At 52.3% G+C, this 16,191-nt stretch overlaps 7 protein-coding genes and 1 non-coding gene across 8 annotated transcripts; 3 read left to right on the top strand and 5 right to left on the bottom strand.

Annotated features, from left to right (window-relative positions):
- Positions 1–384: 384 nt before the first annotated feature.
- On the top strand, positions 385–1,377 carry SNOG_09365 (hypothetical protein; the record flags this gene model as incomplete). Its single annotated transcript, XM_001799608.1, has 1 exon — positions 385–1,377. One exon carries the CDS (start codon positions 385–387, stop codon positions 1,375–1,377), a length of 993 nt encoding a protein of 330 aa, XP_001799660.1.
- Positions 1,320–2,842, bottom strand: SNOG_09364 (hypothetical protein; the record flags this gene model as incomplete). The annotated part of the gene is made up of 5 exons (XM_001799607.1): positions 1,320–1,414; positions 1,470–1,592; positions 1,656–1,796; positions 1,849–2,705; positions 2,758–2,842. 5 exons carry the CDS (start codon positions 2,840–2,842, stop codon positions 1,409–1,411), a joined length of 1,212 nt encoding a protein of 403 aa, XP_001799659.1. The 3' UTR covers positions 1,320–1,408.
- Positions 2,843–3,599: 757 nt separating this feature from the next.
- Positions 3,600–5,708, bottom strand: SNOG_09363 (hypothetical protein; the record flags this gene model as incomplete). The annotated part of the gene is made up of 1 exon (XM_001799606.1): positions 3,600–5,708. The coding sequence occupies one exon, from the start codon at positions 5,706–5,708 to the stop codon at positions 3,600–3,602; it is 2,109 nt and encodes a 702-aa protein (XP_001799658.1).
- Positions 5,709–6,203: 495 nt separating this feature from the next.
- On the bottom strand, positions 6,204–7,352 carry SNOG_09362 (hypothetical protein; the record flags this gene model as incomplete). Its single annotated transcript, XM_001799605.1, has 1 exon — positions 6,204–7,352. The coding sequence occupies one exon, from the start codon at positions 7,350–7,352 to the stop codon at positions 6,204–6,206; it is 1,149 nt and encodes a 382-aa protein (XP_001799657.1).
- Positions 7,353–8,740: 1,388 nt separating this feature from the next.
- On the bottom strand, positions 8,741–9,390 carry SNOG_09361 (hypothetical protein; the record flags this gene model as incomplete). Its single annotated transcript, XM_001799604.1, has 3 exons — positions 8,741–8,910; positions 8,943–9,170; positions 9,222–9,390. 3 exons carry the CDS (start codon positions 9,388–9,390, stop codon positions 8,741–8,743), a joined length of 567 nt encoding a protein of 188 aa, XP_001799656.1.
- Positions 9,391–10,009: 619 nt separating this feature from the next.
- On the top strand, positions 10,010–11,965 carry SNOG_09360 (hypothetical protein; the record flags this gene model as incomplete). Its single annotated transcript, XM_001799603.1, has 4 exons — positions 10,010–10,154; positions 10,241–10,427; positions 10,688–10,959; positions 11,022–11,965. The coding sequence occupies 4 exons, from the start codon at positions 10,010–10,012 to the stop codon at positions 11,963–11,965; spliced, it is 1,548 nt and encodes a 515-aa protein (XP_001799655.1).
- Positions 11,966–12,719: 754 nt separating this feature from the next.
- Positions 12,720–12,796, bottom strand: SNOG_16653. The gene has a single exon. It is a non-coding gene; the product is annotated as a tRNA-Ala (tRNA).
- A 2,690-nt stretch (positions 12,797–15,486) lies between these two features.
- SNOG_09359 (hypothetical protein) lies at positions 15,487–15,801 on the top strand (the record flags this gene model as incomplete). Its single annotated transcript, XM_001799602.1, has 2 exons — positions 15,487–15,584; positions 15,729–15,801. The coding sequence occupies 2 exons, from the start codon at positions 15,487–15,489 to the stop codon at positions 15,799–15,801; spliced, it is 171 nt and encodes a 56-aa protein (XP_001799654.1).
- Between the last annotated feature and the right edge of the window lie 390 nt (positions 15,802–16,191).

The following is a 16,191-nucleotide window of genomic DNA, read 5'->3' as shown; positions in this document are numbered from 1 at the left end:
CTTTGCATCATCAACCACGACGCATCACCCCAGAACAAGACAGTTTCCGCATCAGCGGCTTACCTTAGCAAACCTTCACGAGACATCATTTCGTGCTGTCTCATATTCCCATCAGCGCGAGTTGCACTATTCAAGCCGTCGTAGTCCTAGATAGGGAACCCGAACGTACTCCGACGACTACTCCACACATGGGATAGTGTTGACGAGGGATCGTCAGGCGTCGCATTGGACGCCTTGAGCTGGCGTATATTTCAGGTCTGTAAATAGAGAACAGCCTCACGCATCATCGGGGTCCTGAGCGTAACCTGTATAATATATAATCTCGCGTCGGTCGCTTTCATTTCGCCTTGAATTATCACCATCTTTCCCCACAGCATTGTCACGATGAAATTGATTATCTCTACGATTGCGGCTTTCGGCCTCGTCTCCAGTATCCAGGCTCTAAGCATCCGTGACACCAAATCCGGGTGTGGCTCAGCTCTTCCAGAGGGTCTCGTCCCTGGTAAGTCGAAGAACCTCACGCTCTCCAGCAACAGCGGCACGCCAACTCGCAAATACCGTCTACATCTCCCTGCCAACTACGACGGAACTAAGAAACTCCCTGTTATCCTCTCCTTCCACGGTCGTACGCAGGATGCAAAGTACCAAGAAAAACTCAGTCAGTTCTCCAACGCGAGCTACGGCTTCGAGGGAATCTCCGTCTACCCACAAGGCGTGAACTTCATCACCGACGACGGCAAAGAGGTCCCGCAGTGGCAAGGCGACCCCGACGCAGACCCTAAGATCAGCGACGTAAAATTCACCCTGGAGCTGATCGACCATCTCGAATCCACATTCTGCATCGACAAGTCCCGCATCTACGCAGCCGGCAAATCCAACGGCGGAGGCTTCACCGGCTTGCTAGCCTGCGACCCGGTCGCATCAACACGCATTGCAGCATTCGCGCCTGTCTCGGGCGCTTTCTACCTCAACAAGACGACGCAGCAGTTGCCAGATTGCAAGCCCGGCCGCCTGCCCATCCCGATTGCAGAGTTCCACGGCATCGAGGACAAGACGATCAAGTACAAGGGCGCTCTCAATAGCCGCAAGAACGCCAACTCGACCAACATCCCCGCGTACGTGAATGCCTGGGCGGACAGGGACCATTTCAAAGCGGATCAGAATGTCACAAGCACTTTGTGCAGCGGCAAGAAATCAGTGACAAAGCACACATGGGGCGACGAGACGGTTGTGCATTACGCATACAAGAACCTCGAGCATGACTGGCCCAGTTCTTTCTTCAACCTGGACACAGACGACAAGACGAGTCTACTGACGTGCAAAGACGCCGAAGCGACGAGTTTGATTCTGGATTGGTTTGCTAGGTGGACGCTGTAAACTACAGACATGCGACGCGAGGGGAGGTGGTTTAGGCCTTTGATGCAACAAACATTAACAAGAATGCAAGGCTATAGACGTGGTGTGCTTACTTTCTGGAGAGCGGCGTACATGCCTTCTTCAAATTGGCGCGTGAGTTGCGCGGATTTGGCGTCGCCGGGTGGGAGCACTTGGCTGGCGTATAGGCCGGTGAGACCGGCCTTGCGATCGGCCCACTGGCGACAGATTAGTCTTTTTCGTGTCGAAGGAGAGTGGCACTGCGATTCAATGAAACATACCCAGATGAGATTAGGATAGCCACCCCAAAGCATCGTGCCGGGCTCGAACGCGCTACCCTCTGGCTTGTCCATGATGAGAATACCGCCCAGACCCCAGTCCCTCTTAGCTCCCTGGTGTGTTCCGCCCATTGCGTTGTTCGCCTGTTTTGTCAGTATTTCTTCGTATCAGAATACCGAGGGGTGGGGCGCATACCATGCGATCCTGCAGCACAAAGTTCAACATGCCGCGGCTGCCCTCGCCCAACTGCGGCTTGAAGAACTCCTCGACCGTCTGCTTCTTGAGGATCTTCTCATCCGTGTCCGTAGTCAAGATTGCTTTAAGCACCTTCAAATACTCGCCCGCAGAAGTTTTGACGCCCTGGCCTCCCATGCAATCCTCATTCTCCTTGCCATCATTATTAAGATACGGCATGTGCGCATCGGTAAACCTGACTTTCCCCTCCTCATTGCGGATGCTCATGTCTGCGAGACGAGCCTTCATGTCTGGCCGAGAGTCCAGGTAGAACGTCATGTCCTTGATACCAAGCGGTTCCCAAAGATTGGTTTTCATGTATTCTTCCAGCGACTTGCCGGAGATGCGCTCGACGAGTAGGCCAGCGTAGTCGATGGACGGGCCGTACGCCCAGCTCTCTCCTGGCTGGGCGACGAGCGGGGCGCTGAAGCGTTCGAGGAGTTTGCCGCTCTGGTTGGGTTGTTTTTTGTGGTATGCGAGCCATGCGAGTAGTGTCGGGTGCATGCCATCGTAGCTCAGACCCGATGCGTGGGTAAGTAGATGGCGCAGTGTCATGGTGGCTGTCTGCTTTTCTTCAATGGGTTCGCCAGTGGTTTCGTTGAAGCCTTTGAGGACTTTCAATGCTTCGAGCTCGGGAATGTGCTTGTAGATAGGCTCGTCGAGAGTGACGAGGCCACGTTCCACAAGTTGCATAGCGCAGATAGATGTCATGAGTTTGGTGCAGGATGCTACCCACATGACGGTGTTGAAGTCGAAGGGCTTGGCATTTTCTTCTTTCATCGAGGTCTTGCCAAAAGATTTAGCGTAATTGAAGGAGCCTGTGGGAAGTCTGAGTATATGATTGTGACCCCAAAGTGAAAAGGGATTTACCATCACGATTGGTAGCCACCAGGGCACAACCCGGGATTTCGTGGGCTGCGATGGTGTCGTTAATCACAGTCTCAAAGTCGGCCATGTTGTATTTCGGCGAATCTGCAGAGTGTTCTCGGCAGATAGGAAGATTTGGTGTTGAGTGTTGTAGGTGGGTTGGGATGCGCCCGGCTCTTTATATATAAGCACCCGACACAGTCAAGTCAGAAGTATGTCAGAAGCGAGGTCAGACTTGATACGCGTACTTGCAGAATATGATCCTGGGGTTGATTGCTATCAGCCTAGCTTTTGCCCCATATCTCTCCCCAACACCATTTTTTCGTCCGTCATTGCAAGATACATTGTAGCCTCGGCCCACCATGCGGGGTGCTTGGTACCACATCCTGCCCTAAGCGCCAGGCACCAACTTTGGTACACGACAATGCAGAAATCTTAGTACGGACTATAATCTTAGTACGGACTATAGGGTAATTACAATGATTCGTTCCAGAAATGCATGGGTACTTCGAGATCGGTGCGGCGCTCGGCTCGAACGACGCTCGGGTATTTACTCGAAAACTACTAGTAATTAGGAAAATTAAGAAGAAGGATTTAACATGATTTTCTTAAATTAACTAGTAAATACCCGAGCGTCGCGTTCAGCTGAGCGCCGCACCGCTCCTCGACGTTAAGTCGTGAGTCGCGGATCTAATCGGTGAACGACAATAGGGCGTGGAGAGCATGTAAGCGAGTCGACTACAAGACGTGGAACGCCAAAGTCCCTGCCAGTCTCCACCTCTTGACAATGCAACATGGTCCAAAAAACATCTGCTTTTCTACAAGTTGGAACAAACATAATTGGTCTACTCGCAAATAACCTCGATGTTGGGGGCAGTCTTCATCGCCCATGCCAGAATCATGAGATCGTCAGGCAGGAGGCATAACTCAGCATCGCTCTTGTACGTATCTTCGTTCCTGATGATGTCTGCCATTCCCCGTATTTGATCTTCGGGGGTTTCTAGCTCTGGCTCTGCTGGAGGTCCTTGGTGAGTGGTCCACGGACCAGGATCAAAGCGCTCGACGCAGTCAGCAAGCACGCGGTGATCGAGTACAGTAAGCTTCATTGGAGCAATATCTGTCACTTCATTAGCTTGCATCGGGTTGGCGATGAATGTATTTGAGTTCTCACCCAGGTGACAGCCTGCTTTGTGGCCCTTCTCGACTTCCTCACCACAATCCATACATGGCATCTCAAGCACAGCGTCAGGCGTAGGTAACTGGTCTGATGTCGTTGTGAGTGAATCCTGGCGATTATCCGAAGTTTCTGGCCTCTTAAATCTTCCCTCATCATTGCCGTCTGTTAGCAATTGACGTTGCAGCGACTTGATCTGCCGAGTTTCCGGCTCAATCTGTTCACTAATGGGCGCAGGCTGGCGAACTGCAGTGGTGACGCCTGCTGCAGTCGTGGTACCTTCATCTACCACGACCTCGTCTGGTGCGACCGTTATTGGCTCATCGTCTTCGAAAGAAAAGTCTATCGGAGCTGCCGCTGAACCAGGATTCTGGTCATGTCCTACTAGGCGTGGATCAGTAATTGTAGCAGAACTTGGTAATTGCTGCGGCATAGGGCCAGTTTGGTGCATGGTTGGAAGCTCGAAGTTCGAATATAGTGTGCTGTTAGCTCCAGGAGTATTGTGTTGGGCGATTGGCCGGGGATGCGATCCTGGAAGATCCTGAACACCATATGACTGTGGTGTACGAAGCGGTTTCCTTTCATTGTATGGGACAGGGGGACAAGGAGCGGACTGCGCTGCCGGTGCTCCGTACGGGGTTGAGTTGTAGGGCTGCGACCTATATGCTGTCTGGCGCTGGACGACCGACGGAGCGCCAGCCTGAGTTGTGTTAGCAAATTGAACATTTTGCTGAGCTGCATATGGGCTCTGCATCTGAACTGGGCTTGATGCGTTGTGAAAAGGCTTTGGTAGCAACCCTGGAACAAGGTATGGAGACTGCAAACTGTACGGAGGTCGACGGCGCGGAGGAGGTGCTTGGAGGTATGTTACATTATGAGTAGGCCCATTGTGATAGTTCGTATCGCCTGTCGGATATTGAACTTGGTGAGCAGTGTTTTGAGGATGAGCTGCTGCGGCGTTTGGACTGCTCATGGCCTGCGCTCCATGACCACCAAATGCCGCTCGGTCATTGGATTGATATGTCTGCGCAAATGTAGTGGGTGAGACTTGTGATGGGGGCGCAGCAGCTGGTGATGAACTAGATGGTGTACCAGCACGCGTGACTGGAACATATACTGGGCTTCGCATTCTCGAGCTGATTGTCCCATTCGACACAGGACTGAAGAAAGTGTTTCCGTAGACACTTTGTGTTCGTGGATTGTCGATATACGTCCGTTGCGGTCCGGTGTTTGGCCCGATGGCCGGTGACGGCAGGCGCGTTATCTGAATAGGTGGTGGAGGTCTGTTGGTCGACTGCAGCACAGGAGGATCTGTCAGTACCGACGCTGGAATGCGCCTGCTGGCCCAATAGTCCTCGAGTCTCTGGTCCATGGGATAAGTAGGCGCACAGCCTCTGAACGACAGCGACTTCCCTAAGAAGACCCTCATGTCGTAGATTGCACGAGTGTGTTGCTTTGCGCTTCCACAGATCTGGGACTTCAAAACTCTGTCGACACGGCCTGGTATCCAGAGCATATTGATGTCGGCGAACTCGCCCTCGCCACTGTCGGCGGCTATCAGAATTTCCTCCGGCGTATGGTAACCACGCCCAAAGGCGCGAGCCTCGTCCTGGGTCGTGGAGAAGCACCAATAACCAAATTCGAGATGTGACTGATCAGGCGAGCGGATAAAGTGCATGAAGCGTCCCTGATCAGCCACGTAACCATTGTATGCCGAGTGATATTGCGACGTGGATGGAGTGTCGCCTGTAGCACTCTGCGGTCGCTTTGGAGTAGTCATGCTGAAGAGTCGATGGGTGATATGTTAGGTAAAAGGAGTAGTGCGGCAATTGTGCGAGAACACGCGACGGTCGCGTCCTTAGTTGTGATCAAAACAGATCTGCGGGGTCCCAAAGTGCGGTGCAGGCAGAAGAAAGGCGGTGGGGAAGGCGCGAGGAGTGCGACGGAGAACGAGACAACAGATAGAGGTGCGCGTTTGCTCGTAGTACAGGAAATTCATGGGAAAATCTCTAAATCAGCGGCGGTGTGGGTGTGAGAGAGTGAGAAAAGGTCGCCCGTTTGCAGGTGGTTGGGTGCTCACCGGATGCTCACTTTCTCTGCGAACGTGGGTATCAACATGAGTAGAAGTGGGGTGGAACTTCTCTAATTATGGGAGAACTATCGAAAATTGTGTACCGTGTAGTATCGCGCATGTCTTAACCCTTGCTATGCCCTATCCGTGACGCCAACCTTCCTGCCTTCACTGTCTTGATCGTGCGACTTCTTCCATCCAGAATTAGCGCTGACGACCCTCAGTCACGCGTCTCTCGTGCTTCTCCAAGGCCTCACGCTGGCGAGCGGCCGCATCAAAGTTGCTGAAGTGGTCGACTTGGCCGTGGTTGTAGGCAATGTCGTCGCTAGTCGTGAAGTTGAGCAGGGCGTTGAATTCGTCATCTGTCATGTGACCAGCGGTGGAGATGGCAGTCGATGGAGCAGGCATGATCTCGCTCTGCATGCTCATTGGGACAGGAGCGGATACGGGGAGCTCAGTGCCGGTGAAGGGGTCGATGCCCTGAAGAAGAGGTTGGAGGATGCTGGCTTTCTCCTCGGCGCCCAGAGAAGCGAAGTTGAGCGGACCGAGCTCACTAACAGGGCGAACCTTGGAGACGCGAGCCTTCTTTGGCACCGAAGTCTTCTTCACGCGAGAAGCACGCGTCTTCTTGGTAGCCGGCTTTTGCTTGAGGGTAGGATCCTTGGGGATGGTGGCAGCTGGACTTGAAGTAGAGGTTTGGGGGCTCATGATGGAGCCCGGAGATGACATGGGAGCAGCCGGCGAAGTAGAGGACCTCATCTGGCCCCTGGCGATAGCAAGGCGCTGCTCTTGCGTCACTCCGGGACTCCACATGGCCTCTATGGGGCCCATTGACTGCGGCGTCATCGGGGTATACTTCGGTGAGGCCGGGTCATTGACACGCGATGCGCGCCTCTTGTGTGGAGTGGTAGGAGGGCGGTTGGGCTGAGGCTGGGGCGGGGTCTTGAGCGCGACAGCGGCCTCGAGCTGAGTCACACGCTCGCTCATCGCCATTACTATGGCCCTCAGATGAGCGTTTTCGGCTACTATAGCCTCGACGCCTGGCGTAGCGGGGCGGTCCTCAGCGGTGGAACCGGCGGACAAGACCACCTCCTCAGAGTCACCATGGAGGCTCTCAGCATACTCGGAGGCAGGTGGAGAGTACCATCCAAGTTGCTGAGAGCCTCTAGGGTGTTCCTTGGAGGGGCTGTCAAGGACAGGGTCAGCGCGGGCGGGGAGGGTGTTACGAGGACGGTAAGGGTGGAATGTGTAGCCCAGGTCGCCCTGAAGATACAGAGGCATCTGATTGGGGAGACGGATGCTCTCGTATTCGAAGCCGGCGAGCGCCAAGTCGGTGTTGCTGGCATAGGACATGTTGTGGTTATTGATTGTGGTAGTACGAGGAGGTAGGAAGAGTGGGGTGTAATGAAGAGGGATCAATTTCGTAGTCGATAACGAAGAGTCAATTTCTTTGTGGGTGGCTGGGTATTAAACAATCTGCTTGAAAGGGGGCTGGGAGGAGAGTATTGCGTCCATACTGTAGGTCACTTTCACTTGCGGGATCTTGCTGCGCTCTGATAGGCAGTCGTCGTCGAGCTAGGCAACAGATAGCAGCGATTAAGGCAAGCGTTATGATGTTTTAGATGTAGCATCGTGTATGTGGGTCTGATAGTACGCGCGTGAGGCGTGCACGAGCCAGGTGCTGGGTGATGGTGAAGGTGAGGTTGGAAGGCCTTAAGACGACAATGGCCAATGCAGCACGAAGCGACCTGAGGAAAATCAGCTACATAAAATAGAATGCTTATCTCTGCAAAGACAGCACACACCATTGTATAATTGTGGTGTTGCACGTTCTCGAAGAGCTCCTGAGCCTGCTTGTCGAAAAAGATGAGGGTGCCTCGGGAGCATTTTTGCGACCCACAAGACGAAATAACTTGCACAATAATGCAGACGGCGGTAAGTGATCAGGAAGAAGGTCCCATGAGGCATCCGTCGGTCTCATGCGCTAGGGATTGCGCACCTGGTTGTCGCGCCCTGCATGATACTCATCACAACAAACGTGAAAGGTAAGTGGTGAAGTCATGGGCCAAACGTCCTACGACCAGACGGCAACACAGCACATCTTTGGTAAAATAATAGTAGCAACGGCGCAATCGATGCGGTGTAGCGTTGGTGGAGATTTGATGTCGTCCGAGAGTAAGTGAAAAGGCTTGGATTAAAGGGGTGGTAGCGAGTGTAGTACATGCGGTCAGATCAGAAAATCGGCCATAATGTCGTGCGGTGAGTTGGGTCGAGTCTACAGTAGGGTAGTTAAGAGTGAGTCAAGCTTGCTGAAGCGATGTAGTTTTATGACAAGGGATAGGATGTGAACGGGTTGAAGGGTCGAACTCAAAAACATCGAAGGCGTAGTTCAGCCAACAGTAATCGAGTTCGAAGATGCTTAACGCGCTGCTTCATGGTACGGCTGTGTGATTAGGATGGGACAGGTCATTTTTGATTTGATTCGCAAAAATTCAGACCGCGTTGAACTCTGCGCACAACATCAGTACCGGAATAGGGTCGTCACGCAGTGAGAGGGGAAGAAATGATAGGGCAGTCACCGGTACTGACCGGTGCAACTTTCTGGTTTTGCTATCTCGACATGCTACTTCGAAGTGGTATCTTCCATGACCTTGACGGTCTTCCTTAATAACGAAAATTTTCCCAACGCCATGGTATGCTGAATCCGATGTAAACGCCGTGTATATGCAATTCGTAACTCATCACCTCTTCTTGACGCGGCCACCGGTGAATGGCTTCAGGGCACCCTTGCCTCGCGAGGCTGGGAAAGAGATCTTGTTTATGGACTTCCGGCGAAGCTGTTTCCGCGTCTGGCTCTTGTCCTTGTTTCCTTTCTTGGTGGAGGTTTTGGCAGCGCCGTCTACATCCATGTCTGTCAAGTGACTGTTAGCCTATGATTCTCACTCAACCAGTGTGGTGGAAGCGGGTCAAAGGCAACTTGGAGTGCTCCTTCCTCGGTGAAGCCAAGGACGTCAGAGCACAGCCCCAGCTGAAAGCAGAGATTTCTCAGCTCACAGCTGTCACGTGTGGGGTCAAACTTGGTGTTGGAAGAGTCTGACAGGGAGTGTGGTATGGGGGCAGTGAGGAAAGACGAACCTTTGGGAAAGTCATCCTCTTTGGTCGCCGCGGTAGCTACAAGTACATTAGTCAAGTCACTGGAAGAATGGAGATGGGTCAACTTACCATCCTCGGTGGTGTCCATGTTGGTCTTCTCGGGCTTTGGTTGCTGGATTGTCTCAAGAAGTTTCGCGTGGATGCGCTCGGCGCGGGCTTTGTCTGCGGGACCAAACACGCGGGCGCGCAACTTGGTGCGGTTCGCCTTCTTGCTGCTTGCACGTGCGCCTTTTGCCATTTTTGCTGTGTGTTGTGGGTGGGGGTCGTTCCTTCCGTTGTTGTGTGCGGGAGGTGAGTGAAGCTGGTGGTAAAGTTGGCGGTCGGGTGGGGAAAAAGTTCGGCGCGGAATTTTTGGTGGCAAGTCGGGCCAGGCTATCGATTGCGGTACCCGTGCGCCGTGGTGCCGGTGCGCGTCGCCTAGTGACGCTGACTTTGAGACGACAAGGTGGGAAGAGAGGCCCTCGCCGCGAGAGCCGCCGTAGCAGTTGACGGCTACAGAATATCGATAGCCTCATCCCGTCGCACTGAGACGCCCGCCCTCGCCCGCATTCGCCGCTCTGCGTCTGTCTTGCGCTGTGTTTGTGCCACCGGAACTGTGCACGCCCAAGTTTAAGGAAGTCGCAAGCAAACGTCGGACCGCAGGAAGCAGGAAGCAGGAAGCAGGAAGGCGCCTCACAGAGCACCCCGATATTCGCCCTTCACGTCGCCTCTCACTCTGCGTCGCCTCTTAGCCGCGCCCGCGTCCAAGTCCGCAGCCTCCAATGCTTTCTCGCGCCGACATCATCTGGTAGCGTTCCACCACCGCCTCGACCAGCTTCCACTTTTGGTAGCGATACCGCCCGCGACTGCAGTCCACCATGGCTTCCAGTCTGCAGCACATGGCCGCTGGCATTACCGAGCGCTCCAAGACGCTCATCAACAACGACCTCAAAAAGATCTGCAAAGAGGAGGGCACGTCGCAAACCGGGAACAAGGCCGCACTGCAGGCCCGCGTTGTTGGCCGTAGGTGCTCTCGCTTGCGCTTTCCCTTCACCCCATGGGCGCTGTTTCTCGTCCCTCTCGCCATATGCTGACTTCACGCTCACCAGTCATCACCAATGCCGTCTACAAGAACGACGCCGAGGCTCTGCGGCGGCTGCAGTACCGCGTACAACACCACGGCGACGCACCCCCAGCCGCGACCAGCAGCAGTCCCGCCGCGCCTTCCTACGCCCAGCCCTCTGCTCCAGCTTCAAACGGCTACAGCATGAGCAACGGCTATCAGAGCAGCGCAGCGTATCAGCCCTATCCCCCGCCACAGATGCCGTCCCGTACGCCCATATGCCCTCAATCTTCGCCCGGGCACACAGCTAAAAGTGACTAGGACCCCAGTACTTCTTCAAGGACAGCCCCTTCTTTGAGATTCGCGAACTCGTCCTCAGCAGCATCAATCTAGACGGTATGCTCGCCAATCCGAAACTATAGCCCATGCTGATATCTGTAGCCTCACCAAGTCATCGCCAGAACTGCACGCGGAATCTGATACTAAATGACAGCCAATCTGCACGTCTCAAGGCGGATCCGTCGTTGCGGCTGCTATTGTTCGGCGCCACGGAGCAGCCACTAGCGGCCTTTACGCGTCTGGACATTACATTTCCTTCGCAGATTGAGGTGCGCATTAATGGCGATGAAGTCAAGGCGAACTACAAGGGCTTGAAAAATAAGCCAGGCTCGACGCGCCCAGCAGACATCACGAGCCAGGTGCGCATTTCGCCGGCCAATTATCGCAACAATCTCGTTGTCACCTATGCGCTGACGCAAAAGGCAAGTCATACACCGGAGGTTTCTTATCCCCTTTCAACTCACTCTTCTGTGAACACCCACTTACAGAACCTCAGAAGTACAACCTCTTCGTCTACATGGTGAGGAAGTTTTCTGTTGAGGAATTGACTCAGCGGATAAAACAGCGCAACGTCATAACCAGGCAATCGGTCCTGAACGAGATGGCGGAGAAGGCCAACGATCCCGACATCGAATTCGATTCCATGGTCATGTCGCTCAAGGACCCCATCTCGACGTTGAGAATCAGCACACCTTGCAGGTCGACTGTCTGCACGCACAACCAGTGCTTCGATGCGGACTCGTTCTTGCAATTGCAGGAACAAGCGCCAACATGGACGTGCCCGATTTGCAACAAGGCGATATCCTACGAAGGTCTTGCTGTAGATCAATACGTCGAAGAGATTCTACGCAAAGTACGGAACGCGGATCAGGTGACCATAAAACCCAATGGGGACTGGTCGACCGACAAGGCTCCATCGCCTCCACGGAAAAATGGTTACAGTGCTCACGACGACAGCGACGAAGATCTGGTCGAAATTTCGGATTACCGCGATCGTGTGACAGCCATCAAGAGCGAAGCTGCACCAACTCCCGTATCGCTCAGCACGCCTCCAATACCCTCTCGGGAGACATCGACAGCTCCGCGATCGAACAAGAGGTCTGCTCCGGTGGTTGACTTGACGCTGAGTGACGATGATGAGCCCGTGAGGCCAGCTAAGAAGGTAGCGTACAGTACTCCTAATAGCGTCCCTGACCACACCCGTCGGTATCAACTTCCTCCCCTGTCCCATTCCGCAGCCCATAGCCGTCCAATGCCGCCCTCATATCACGGCATGCATTCCAGTTCCCGCCATGAATACTCTCGCCCGCCATCAACCCCGCCTGATAGATCTGGATACGGATCGTACAGGCCACCTCCACCGAACTCACGACCGTCATATCCTGGACAAGGGACGTCACAAAACCCTGCGTGGCTCAGCTCTTCCCCTTGACCCTACGCCCGTTTTTCAATTGTTTCGCTTTTGTGTCGCATTATTGTATTTCCTTACAATGACTCAGCTAACACTTGTATGGTCTCACAGGGTAGAGCCTGAGCCAGAAGTGGTCAGGCAATCCATGAATCAGCTCCCGCCTGTTCCGTGGCGGGGATTCCTGGGTACCCTACAAGAGCTGAAGAAGTGGAGTCGCTTTCTCGTTTCTCTTCCTTCTTTCTCCTTGGTGTGAGTGGGATTTAGCGTGGGGCGTTTGAGGGGTAGCATATCATGATCATCTATGGGCTCGGCGCACGTTGAGGCTTGGACATTGGGATACCACCGCATGCATTTTTGGCTTTTAGGGCTCTCGGTTCATTCGAAGGGGCAGGGCGCGAGGACGCAAGTTTAGCATGGGAGGGGAATGAGGAAGTAGTCAAGACTTGTACGTAAAAGAGCGAAAGGAAGGCAGCTCTAGTAATGCAAAATCACAGTCCACGTGCGATGATCTCTTGTGTCGCGTGTGGTGCCTTTCAATGTTGGAGTCAGGGGCACTTGGAAAGTCACATGTAGTCCAGCAGGACGAACACTATTACCATCCAGAGAATATCAAAACTATCAAAATGACATAACTGCTTTGGCTCCGCTGTTAATATACGTAGAACAAAAAGAAAAACAACCACCATGTGCCATGTCGACCGACAAATGGCAAAAAAGGATTGAACAGATGGACTCGCGGGGAACTATATCTGGTTAGATATGCGAATCGAACCGATGAGCTTCAGAGTGACTTACTCGAACCCCGGACCACTCCCATGCTAAGGGAGTATTATACCACTAAACCACGAGCCCAGTTGATTTGATGAAACCTTGGACCTGCTTGAGCATTATATTGCTGCACGAAACGAGGAAGGCGCGACCTGATGTCGAGTGTTTGGGTGGTGTGTGTGTGGGCGCCACTCAGCTAAGCGAAATACTGCCGGCCGCTAGAAAGTGGCTTGATGCGAACTTTAGTGTCGGAATTCGATCAGATACCAACAATCTTATAACGACGCGGTCTGAATGTATACGCGCTGTTGAGACTCCTGGATTTTGACGCCCGCGAAACCCCTGAAAGTACACCATTTCATACATAACATGTAGATATATCATTGCGCGGTAAGGAAGACGGAAGCACTCCGTGAGAGCATTTGAACTCGCGCATGCAAAGAAACAGATGCTGGGCTAAGGACGGTCAATGACAATCATTCTCTCTCTCAATTAAATACAAGCAAAGGTGAACAAAGCATGATTTGAACGGGTAAGGGATGTGCGATACTGTACAATTTGACCCAAATTCATGACCTCGTGTCTTCGAACTTAGCTCCTCCATCCCTGTATTTCAGGCCAACATGAAGGCCGACATTCCACCCATACGAGGAAGTTCGAAGACTATGGCACTCTAAACAGATATCTTTCAACACAAATCATTGAGACTGCAGTTTTGCAGTGCTACTCGGTTATATCTCGTGTTTGGTATGAACCGGAGAGACCGCCGCTCTAAATCAGCACTACTAAAATGCTCTTCCCGCTGAGCTTATTTGGCAATCTTACGATATTGTAAGGTGTCGGAAGACCGCTGCTGCAAATGAGCACTACTTCGTACTAAAATGCGTATTTGGGCTGAGCCCATTCAGTGATCGTACCATATCATACGATGTCAAGAGACAGCTGCTATGGATTAGCAGTAACTTACGGAGCGGTCCAATTAGTCTAGGCTAACTCAGTGAATGTTGTACGAATTTGGAGAGACCGCCGCCAGAAGTCGGCACTACTGAACGGCCCATGGGAACAACGCAAGGTACTTTACACAATTGAACAGGCATCGCAGGCAGTACGTTGAGACCTATGTCCAGCCTGTCTCGCATGTCCTATAGAAGGCTTTGACAAAATCAAGTAATCATTGACTCTTGGTTGAGATCGCTTAGCCGCATGAGCAAAGGTTTAGGATCGCTCGGCTGCGGTAGCAGCAAAGGTTGCCTTCGTACTTGCACCTTACATAGACCTGGAGAAACCATGAGAAGGAAACCATAGTTGGTCCTGTAGCACTACATAGCCATGACTGCCGGGAGGCCTACCTTATTGTACTTGCGGGGCTTTGCGTAACTTCCGGTGACTCCCTTCGCGGCACGATGCCCTAAAGCTACTCTAGATGCTTAAAAGCATCTTGTAAATCTTGGGGAGCTTGGTTGCTGGTAGTTGATTGGCAGTGCTCTACAACTTCCGTTCGTATTGGGAAACTATGGCTATTGCCGTTCAAGGAGGTACTTCCGAGCTTATCTGTTACCGTAATTCTCAAGTGCATGGAGACCCCTCAAACGCGCAGTGAAAAGGGGGGTTTCTTGATTCGGCCTAACTCTGTTAGACATGAGCGTAGTTTCAAGACTGTGTAAGTAAGTTCTAGCAGTATCTTTGCACGCAAACAACATGCTTTTGCAAATTTGTATCTGCTTCATGCAGTGGTTATTGTGTTACTTTGATAGAACAGCTTGGAAAGCTGGTTCTTGCCGCGTCGAGGAGGTCCTCATGCACTTGAAAATTATAAATCTCGTATCTTCTGCTTACAGCCTTCTTCGCAGCAGCTCGTATTCATACCATAGAAATCAGCTCAAAAGGCTGAATACTAAGCGAGATAAGGCACGCTCTGGATTATTATCGTCCGTATAGCCAATTTCTGAGCAAACCATAGCACGTCCTAGATCAGTACCGTCCGAATGGCCGAGCGCTCAGCACGCTATGGCATGCACCGGATGAGTTTTGATCACAACTTCCCCTTGTTTTGGGGATAGATCTCACCAAGCGGTCCTTTTCTAACATGCACATCCTTAGAAGCTTTGCAATAGACGGCGAAGAGACTCGTATTTAGTGTTAGCACTGGCCAGCAAGACTAGTGCAACGCGGAATGCAAGCTTTTTGGTACCCAGGTACCTCTAGTGAAGGGGCTTCTCGCCATTACCGACCGTTTGGATTACAGCCGAAGTTCATCGTGCCTGTGTTAATCTGCTCGAAGACCCCAGGACTGTAGTGACAAGGTACAGAATATTTTGCATACAAGGCGCTCAATGCCCACGAACTTACGTCCATCATTCAGCACAGATTAACAAGTCTAGTCATATTATATCACCAGCTATCTCTCATTACCTGTACGGTATCGATTCGTATGTATACCTGAGTATTTGGCTTGATCTTACGAGATGAGCTGTAATATAGGTAGCTAACAACATAGGCTATGCGTTTTACAAAGCCCCTCCTTCTGGTCGCCGCAGTCGCGAATGCTTCACCATTTGCTTCACCACCAGGACCCGGGGATATAGCACTTACCGGGGAATTCCAAGCCCTGAAGGATGGTACAAATGGATGGGTGGAAGTTTCAATGGACAAAGAAATCCCTCCAGAACAGCTCCCCGTCCCTCATGATCCAGCTGCCGACGGCATATCGAAGCGTCAAGGTCACATCTCCACTGGCGCAGAGAGTGGCGCATTTGGAATATTCGATTGTCACCATGGCACAAATATCCGACGCTCGATCATCGCAAGAATTTCCGTCAGATGATCGGACACTGGAGCCAACAATGGGGCCACTCAAGCGGTATTCAGCTCAGTTAGTAACGCCGACGGTTTTAGGCCTTATGCTACTGTAGACATTAATGATAGCAGTGGTGGTGTTTCGACGACTGCATACCATAAATTCTGCACCGAAAACCCTCTCACCGACCCTGTAACTAAGTGCGGATATTACATGGAGGTCCCATTCGCAGCACGGTTCCAGCGAGGGACTACTCTGGTCTCGGATATGGATCCACGAGCTCCGACCCTGAGGGAAGCTTGCGCAGCGGCAAATACGTGTCCAGCTGGGTTGTTATTGAAAGCTTGTTCTCTGAGAGCTTGGGGACTAGCAACTGCGGGCTAAGGTTAGTGGGCATGGCAGCACACGTACACATAGCGAATTTAATCACTCGCAGATATTGGAGATTGAAGTCAAATATCGTTTTCTTTCCCCGCTGTCCGTAGCTTTCGACAAAGAGGAGTTTTTAGTGGGACGACCTTTTCTCCTCGACCTAAAATAGCTTAGCAAGAAAAGTAGTGTTCATACTTAATACAAGGATTGCACTAGAAAGGTGCTCTTCATTCGCTGATCAGTCATGACGTTGGGAAGACGCCATACTTCCGGTTATCTCAAGTCTGCCGTCTGTGTTTGTTGTACGGGT

The sequence above is a fragment of the Parastagonospora nodorum genome, assembly GCF_000146915.1.
Source record: "Parastagonospora nodorum SN15 chromosome Unknown scaffold_14, whole genome shotgun sequence".
Lineage (NCBI taxonomy): Eukaryota > Fungi > Ascomycota > Dothideomycetes > Pleosporales > Phaeosphaeriaceae > Parastagonospora > Parastagonospora nodorum.
The sequence above is the reverse complement of the archived record's forward strand: the minus strand, read 5'-3'. Positions and strand labels throughout refer to the sequence as shown.